The sequence below is a fragment of the Gossypium arboreum genome, chromosome 4, assembly GCF_025698485.1.
Source record: "Gossypium arboreum isolate Shixiya-1 chromosome 4, ASM2569848v2, whole genome shotgun sequence".
Classification (NCBI taxonomy): domain Eukaryota; kingdom Viridiplantae; phylum Streptophyta; class Magnoliopsida; order Malvales; family Malvaceae; genus Gossypium; species Gossypium arboreum.
The window spans coordinates 118350234-118358465 of record NC_069073.1 but is presented as its reverse complement, the minus strand read 5'-3'; the positions used below and the strand labels follow the sequence as shown (position 1 = coordinate 118358465).

Sequence of the window (8232 nt, the reverse complement as noted above, 5' to 3'; positions counted from 1 at the left end):
TTTAAATTATGTCACATAAGATCAGACGTTCCATTTAACGGCTAAATTAATGAGTTTAGTAATAAAAGGACCTAATTGATATAAATTTGGTAGTTTTGGATGTAATTAGAATTATTTAAAGTTTAGAGACCAATTTAGAATTAGGATCATAGTTAGGGATGCGTAGTGTAATTAATTCAAAATCCTGCTGAGTTTGGGGGTGGGCCGTTATCCAAAAACCTAATTACAAACCTAAATAACATTTGGGCTCAGCATCGAAGTGGATTGTAGGGATTCATATGGCTGAGACGCTTATTCAAATAAATTTCTCTGTGATTAAAATTACTTCTATCTGGAAAATCCTGAATACTTATTTTTCTGGTTAGCATCAGACAGTTTGCTTAAAGCTTCACGCATCTCGTCTCTCATGGCGGCCTCGCTGCTCTTATCTTTAACAGCGCCAAACCCAGAAGCGATGGTTCCCAATATCGGGGCCAATAAATCGTCTTTCCTCTCCGGCACCAAGCTCTTCTTGTTGACGAAGCCCCATTCTCGAAAGCCCACTGCTCAAAAATGCTTCAAACCTCCCTTTGCCAAGTCAATCGACCACATCCCCAAGCAATTCAGAGAACAAAATCTCAAAGATGGATGTTAGTTTTTTTTTTTCCCCCACTTTTGTTTCAAGCTAAGAACATAATATTGTTTCGCTTTTCCTTTAAAAAATCCTTCCTTTTTGAAACCAAGTGGAGAGTTTTTATTTTAACTTAGATGGCAAGGATTTTAGGGTTGGGTTTTTGAAGTGCCAATTCGTGTCTATCGGACTTTGGGATTTGGGAACTACTAGTTTCTTAATTTATTTTTTTGTTTAAATAACATAGGAGGTGTTATTTAAAATTTATTTTAATATTGCTATAGTCATAAACATGGAATGATTAAATTAATGTATGAATTTACCAGGTGCTATGTTAGTTCTAGTTGGAGCTTTCAGCTTTGATGGTTAATTCGTTATTTGAGTTATGAAATTATTACAAGCTAACTTGAAATGGGATTCATTTGAAGTGAAGATAAAAGCTTTTACTGTCTTGTTTGATTGTTTGTAGTGATGGAAAATTATAAAAATGTTCCCGGATATCTTTATGGTCTTAGTCCTTCACAAATGGACATGTTCATGACAGAAGATAATCCCGTCCGTCGACAATCCGAAAGTGTTACCGAGGTTTGGCCCTTTGTAATCTTTGTTGATATCTCAGCTCAGTGAAGAAAATAGTGTTAATGTAGAACCTAAAACTTAACTTTTTCGATGTTTTGCAGGAAAGTATTTCATCTGCTAGAAACTATTTGGATAATGGAGGGATGTGGAGTATGTCGAGCATTAATGATAGAGGTCCTTCTAAATATAGTATGAGTGTAAGCATGTATCGAGGAGGGGGCAGAGGATATGGACGGCCTAGAACTGCTCCTCCGGATTTGCCTTCTTTGCTCTTAGATGCTCGAATATGTTATCTTGGCATGCCAGTGAGTCTCCATTCGGATCTCGCCTATAATCTTTCATGGTGACTAATATCTAATTTGTTGATTTTTTTTTTTTTTTAATCTTCTTGCTGTAGATTGTACCAGCAGTGACTGAACTTATTGTTGCTCAATTAATGTGGTTAGATTATGATAACCCTTCAAAGCCTATTTACTTATACATCAATTCATCTGGGACACAGGTCAGAAGAATGTTTCTAATTCTTTTATCAGTCCCCTCACCTTTCATTGCAGCATTTATCCTTTTGTGACATCTTGGAATCATGTATTGGAAGTTTTCATACCTATTCGTGTTGATTGATTGATTCTGATCTATATAGAATGAGAAGATGGAGACTGTTGGATCAGAAACCGAGGCATATGCTATAGCTGACACCATGGCTGTAAGTATCATGATAAACCATTATTACTGTTAATAAGTATGATTTACCAGAAATAGTTCAGTTAAATAGTTATGTGGATATAGTTCTTAGTGTTTTGGGTCATTTTTCCTTATTTAGCTGTTGGATGTACTGTAAATTTAACTCGTTCATTTTCCATGTCCTATCTGTTTACCCAAAGTACTGCAAATCAGAAATGTACACTGTGAATTGTGGCATGGCATATGGTCAAGCAGCAATGCTTTTATCTCAAGGAGCTAAGGGTTATCGTGCAGTACAGCCAAATTCATCCAGTATGATTCAATCTCTCTTTGTAACTTAGAAGATGAGCATAAATTATGTTGTTTCATTTTTTTACTCTACCTGCAGTTGGTGAAGCCACCAATGAGTCTCGACTTGATTTTCACTACCTTGTTTAAAATCGTTTCTTCAGAATTTCGAATTTTACCTCCTTCCTAATTGCTTTTCTTTAGGACTGCAAGATCAAAGATTTGAGCTTCCTATCATTTTCTTTTTCTTTTTTCATTTTACTCTGTACCAATGATGCAACTATTGTTTTCTTTTTAGAGTCCATTTTTCTGAATTTCTGAGTTATAACTACAAAAGGGGCGGGCCATGAATTTGCTGGTCAATTTAACTTTTAAGCCCCTTTTTTTCCTTGTTCTTTTGGTTTGATAATAATTGATGTTCATGTTCTCCTTTTCCATGTTTTAAAAACTTGCAGCTAAGTTATATCTGCCTAAAGTCAGCAGATCAAGTGGGGCTGTCATAGATATGTGGATAAAGGTGCTCTCACTCTCTATCGCTTTATGCTTTGTTTATCAGCATACTTGTTTTAGCTTCTTTTGTGATATGTATACGTATACATATATTATTTTCAGGCCAAGGAACTTGATGCAAATACCGAGTCCTACATTGAGCTAGTAGCAAAAGGCACGGGGAAAACCAAGGAAGAAATTGCTAAAGATGTTCAGCGTCCTAAATATTTCCAAGCTCAAGAAGCCATAGACTATGGCCTTGCTGACAAGATAATCGATTCAAGAGATGCTGCATTCGAGAAACGGGTAGTGTCTTTTGTTACTTTTGACCATGTTGTTTTGAATCTTCATTCTTCTTGAAGTACTATGTTTGACACTCGTATCTAACACATATTGAACATAAGTGTAGAGATATGACCCTCCAAGACCTTCAAATGCATAGAGAAACTAAAAAAAAAAAAACTGAACAGATTCATATTGGACATTTGTGTTGGATTTCATGCACATATAGTCACCCTCTTATCAAGGTTTTTATTTTTCTTTTGTTTCGCGGTCAGAATTATGATGAGATGCTTGCTCAATCAAAAGCAATGAGGAGAGGAGCTGCAGGTGGTCCACAAGCGACTCCTTCCGGGTTCAGGTGATTTAGAAGGTTGATACCATAACCATACAACATGAAGTCTATACTTTGTGCTGTCCACCCTTTGTTCAATACTTTCATGCCATACAAACAGATTTGGCAATAGGTGTATTTGTGTCGTGTTTATGTATTTTTATGTGCCGCAATCATAGATAAGGTTTTATATAATCATATAAATTTTGCTATGTTAATAATTCATGGTATATATGATTCTGACATATTTGTGCATTCGTATTATCTTTTTACTCTTGTTTTAGTTATTTCATGCAATTATTATTCTTGTTTAGATTTATATTCAACAATCAATCACATGAAACATGATATGCAATGAAAATTATTTCATAATTTGGGGAACCCTTTCTTTGTCAAGTTAAAATAATAAAAATACAGTAAGAGTCTCTGTATTGAAATATGGAAACCCTAAACCCGTCAGTTTGACCCCGAAACAATTTGGCTCGAATTTATTCAATTATAGCTCTGATTTCAAGATCCATGTATGCAATAAGTAACAAAGTGAGATTCAATCAAACAATAAAAAGTCACATGTTAATATGCAGTCCAAAGGTTGTCGAAAGGTATGTTACATAGAAGTGTGAGTCTGATATGGGTATGTTTAATTATCTTGTCTTTTAAGTTTCTGAAAATGTGTTAGATACGGCCATTTAAAGACTTAGTTGTTGCTCTGAAGGGGAAAAATGATTCATTCATTCAAGCCTCAATTGCTGTTAATGAAATGACAAAACCATTGCTGTTCTTTCAACATGCTTCAAAAGGACCTCATATATTTTGTTCCTCACCCTTCCATATGCTATGAATTCTGGACTTTCTGGTGTTGATTTGCCGTTACTTCCCTCCATCATATCTAAAAAGTCGTTCAATCTCTTGATCCGACACATAGATTCAGCTACCTATCCATGAGGTACCTTTGAAAGGCGTTCATTATCGAACCCGTCTAAATAATTCTCGATATAACCTAAAAACCATGTTTTACATTCATCTTGCAATGAGTCTGCAAGATTTCTAGCTATATTCAAGGTACTTCCCTTCTCCCATTCTGGTATATTTTTCTTCTCAGCTGCAAAACCAGAGTGAAATTCACCATTGTTCCTTTGCCTCGTGATCGAATAACTGCCTCTCAGCATGGTAATCTGACTTGGTTTTTTCGTGGCTTTTGCTTCATTCTTTCCCTCTGCAGAAAGTGGGATAAGATCAGATGCCACGGCAGCTTTAACCCATGAGGTTGCATTTCTCCATCGGTCAACAGCTAGTTTTAATGCTTCCTTGGTGTAGCCAGGACTATTCAAATCACTATCAGCCATTCTCTGAGAACTAGTATGTGTTAATGACTGAACAATTCCTCTACACTGAGTCAAGTAATCGTGCAGCTTAAAGAACTTGTTAATTGAAGGCTGTTGATCGTTTTCTTTTGCCAACCGAAGCTCTGAAAATTTGCTGAAAGAAAAATGAAAGGAATTAGTGAAGTTCTTGCCATGGCAGACAAAGTAATGAAGGTGCATACAATAGATAAACATCATATATCTCTCAAAATATATTAATTTGATGCTAAATCCAAACTTGTATTCAACTTTCATCATCTTCTATAATCCTTTTTCTACAAATTTAGTATTGAAACCTTGAAAAAGTATCACAATTTGCAGTCCATTTATATATATATATATATATGGTTTTTAGAATGTCAGATTCAATAGCTAGAAGTACATTACTTGGACTCGTGTATAAGTGCTCCCGAAACCATTTGCAGATATTCATCAGATATGGATACTTAAAGAAAAATGAGGACTCAGAATAAAGCAAAGACTGTTTACAAGTTTACATTTCCTTACCTTAAGCACTTGAGCAATCTCTCAATAGCAGCAGCTTCTTGCAAAGCATCAACAGCAGCAAGCAAAGAGACATCTCTTTGCCTTAGTACTTCCTGCACAAATATATACATATTTATATATATATGTACGTATATGTATTTTAAGAGCAGGGAAAGTCAAATAGGGGCAAACAAAACTCAATTCGAGCAAAATGGGAATACCTTCCCAAGTTTGACCAAGGAAGAAGGAAGGGTATCCCATAACATCTCAGTTTCTGCCCATATTTTGTTATTGGATGAAGCTTTTTTCCTTGAGTCAGTCAAAGGCTCCTTACTAGTTCTTGCTGATGAAGAGTTCCAACTTTTGCTTGTATTTTTGACTGGTTTTGAAAATTGACCAACATCTTTTGTTCTTAATCTGGTATTTGAATTATCATCATGGAAGCTGACAAATCCAGCAGACCTAAATGCTGAATCCTGTAAAGTCAGAAAAAAGAAGTATATGTTGGCCTATTTATATGGTATAAAAAGGGGATAGGGGAATGTTATTCGAACCTTAAATCTGTTAGATGCATACTATTAAGAATTATAAGGAAAAACATGGGAAAATTTAAGCATACTCTCAAATCTGGAACATCCATATCCGACACTCACTCGCCCTAGAGTCCAAGCATCATAGCTTATGGGATAAAACAATGTTGTAGATCATGTTTGGCTATGAAAGAACTCGAAGCAAATAGCTAGCTTCTCTTCAATGTTGATATTTATCCTAGATCACACTACTAGCCAATAAAAATGTGACACATGACATGTTTTTTATTAAATTTTGTACACTTTTTGAATAAAATGAGATGAATTTGATAGTTTATATACCACTTTTGACCTAACAACACCTTTAAATATCTAAGTAGGAAAACAGTATAGTTTGGGCTAATTTTGTAGTTAAGCCTAGAAATTATATAAATTATAATAACATTCACTAAAGTTTTGATTTGAGTATTATGGATAGAGAAAATAATTTTGAAAAAGCTTTAAGTTTTACTGAATACAGTGGGGTCTATTAATGAATGACCCAATGATCTTACATTTTACAGTTGATAGCCAAGTTTGCCCTGACTACAATGTTGATAGAGAGAAAAAGGACTAAAAAGAAGACTTACATGAGAATTAGGAGTATGGCAAACATGGATTATCTCATGCTTCACAACTGTGGAGCCTTTTGCAGTCTCGCACCAGCTTCTTCTACTGCAACCTGAACCATTTAAATCCTGTTTCTTCCTTGAATAACCCATGTCAAAACCTTGAATATTAAGGCCATTGGTCTTGGTCCTACAGTTTTGACGCCCTGTACTAGCCCTTCGGTCCCTTAAGGGTACCGTACAAGGACTTATAGATCGAGCCCTTTCAGTTCTTCGTTGGATCAACAATGGCGATGATGTTTGAGAAAACGCGTCCATTATGTTATTGCCAACAAGATGTTTGGGATCCCTATCAAATGGTTGTCTCCCTGGTATTAGCCTTAACCCTTTCAGCAATGGAACTGGATAGGCAGACTCCAATTTCTCCACATATATGAACTGCCCAATCTGCAACTCGTTGTTTAGAATCATTTCATCTTGTTCTTGAGGCAAAGAAACAAACAGTTCGTGGGTTGAATCTGAAACTTTAATGAAAAAGCCTTGTTTAGGCCAAAGATCATCACTTTCTGACAACACTGGGATTATGCATACAATCTGTAACAATGCAGCAGGTTCCTTACAATCACCATCATTGTCATCGATAACTGTTTTTTCTTGAACACCCATGTCTGAAAGAAGATTCAAAATAACCCCAGCTTGCAAGTTTTCCATGATTCTTTAAATCTAATAGAAAAAAGAAGGTGATAACTTGAAGCGTTGGCTATTGTTTGTTGTATCATTGAAGACGATGAGCTGTTTTTAAAAGCTTTTAAACAATCAAGATTTCAAAAAGAAATGGAATCTGATGATTATAATTTCGGGGTTCTTTTTCGAGGGATTTAGAACCTGTAATTTGTGTTCTTGGATGTTTCGATTCAAAGTTGGTTTTACCGCCATGAACAAGAGCCTTAACTGTCAATGGACAAAGCAAAGATTATATTGGGTCCAATGCATCAATGGAGATCAAAAGCTGGGCTGCTCGAATTTCAGACTTAAAATTGTCCAATTCAAACCCAATGGAATCACGACCGTGCTGCTTTTGTAGATGTATTGGAACCGAATCCGTAGTAAAATCAAATAAATTATTTTAAAAAATATATATTAAAATTTATAAAATCAGGTTGAATCAAATTTTTAACCTTGTTCAATCCGCCTATATTAATTCCTTGTTCAATTTGTCTGTACAGATTCATAATTCAATTGATTTTTTGTCACTTTTTAGACCAGTATCCTAACTTGTTCCTAGTCCAATCGATTGATTTGTTCTAGTACAAAACATTGATTTAAAGGTGTTCAAAGGCTATGTCAAATTGAAGTGGGGTTTCAAAAGGAAATTTAGATCCAAGCCCAAGCCTTGTACACCTAAACCTGCTTAAATGACATATTTTACAATTAAACATAATAAAAATTTATTTAAATCTAATTATAAAGATATTAATATAAATTTTATATTTTTATTATTTCTAAACGGTAAAATAGATTAAACGAGCTAATTTGGGATTGAAAATATAAATCCAAGTCTGGCACAAAAATTTTTCACCCACATTATGAGTGTCACATTTTTAACAAAATTCAATATATTGAGTTTAATGATACTAGCTCCATAAATAATCGATAAAAAATATTTAAAATATCATAAAAAGTTTGAAATTATGAATGTTAAGTTATGTGGATCAATTTTTTTAAATAATATGTAAACAATGAGAAAGTAATATTTAAAAATATCAAGTTATTTGGTCAATTTAATGATTGAATTTACATCAAATATATTATTTTCATTAGACACCTAATTCTATTAAAGGCTTGAATTTTAGCCTAGTAAACCATGTGATCTTATGTGATGAATTCACTTCAATTACCTAAACTAACTTAAACTCTCGAAGTTAAAGATTCTAAAGAATTCTCTAGTAACTCAATTTTTTTTAAGCAAATGCTCTTAATTTGA

The 8232-nt window shown here is 34.4% G+C and overlaps 2 protein-coding genes across 2 annotated transcripts; one reads left to right on the top strand and one right to left on the bottom strand.

Moving 5' to 3' along the window:
* The first annotated feature begins 232 nt into the window (after nucleotides 1–232).
* Nucleotides 233–3515, top strand: LOC108460834 (ATP-dependent Clp protease proteolytic subunit-related protein 1, chloroplastic). The gene is made up of 9 exons (XM_017760507.2): nucleotides 233–629; nucleotides 1080–1195; nucleotides 1291–1494; nucleotides 1587–1691; nucleotides 1830–1892; nucleotides 2071–2182; nucleotides 2614–2675; nucleotides 2771–2953; nucleotides 3205–3515. The coding sequence occupies exons 1-9, from the start codon at nucleotides 407–409 to the stop codon at nucleotides 3289–3291; spliced, it is 1155 nt and encodes a 384-aa protein (XP_017615996.1). The 5' UTR covers nucleotides 233–406; the 3' UTR covers nucleotides 3292–3515.
* A 1471-nt stretch (nucleotides 3516–4986) lies between these two features.
* Nucleotides 4987–7298, bottom strand: LOC108458550 (uncharacterized). The gene is made up of 4 exons (XM_053026814.1): nucleotides 6202–7298; nucleotides 5665–5671; nucleotides 5332–5586; nucleotides 4987–5223 (listed from the first exon to the last, which is right to left on the bottom strand). The coding sequence occupies exons 1-4, from the start codon at nucleotides 6957–6959 to the stop codon at nucleotides 5128–5130; spliced, it is 1116 nt and encodes a 371-aa protein (XP_052882774.1). The 5' UTR covers nucleotides 6960–7298; the 3' UTR covers nucleotides 4987–5127.
* Between the last annotated feature and the right edge of the window lie 934 nt (nucleotides 7299–8232).

What these genes read in the sequence shown, in the direction of transcription:
- LOC108460834 (XM_017760507.2), top strand. Translation starts at nt 407, where the DNA reads ATGGCGGCCTCGCTGCTCTTATCTTTAACAGCGCCAAACCCAGAAGCG. An exon ending in TCAATTCATCTGGGACACAG is followed by an intron (nt 1,692 to 1,829) that starts GTCAGAAGAATG and finishes TGATCTATATAG; the next exon opens with AATGAGAAGATGGAGACTGT. An exon ending in CTATAGCTGACACCATGGCT is followed by an intron (nt 1,893 to 2,070) that starts GTAAGTATCATG and finishes GTTTACCCAAAG; the next exon opens with TACTGCAAATCAGAAATGTA.
- LOC108458550 (XM_053026814.1), bottom strand. Translation starts at nt 6,959, where the DNA reads ATGGAAAACTTGCAAGCTGGGGTTATTTTGAATCTTCTTTCAGACATG. An exon ending in CCTTGGTCAAACTTGGGAAG is followed by an intron (nt 5,224 to 5,331) that starts GTATTCCCATTT and finishes ATATTTGTGCAG; the next exon opens with GAAGTACTAAGGCAAAGAGA.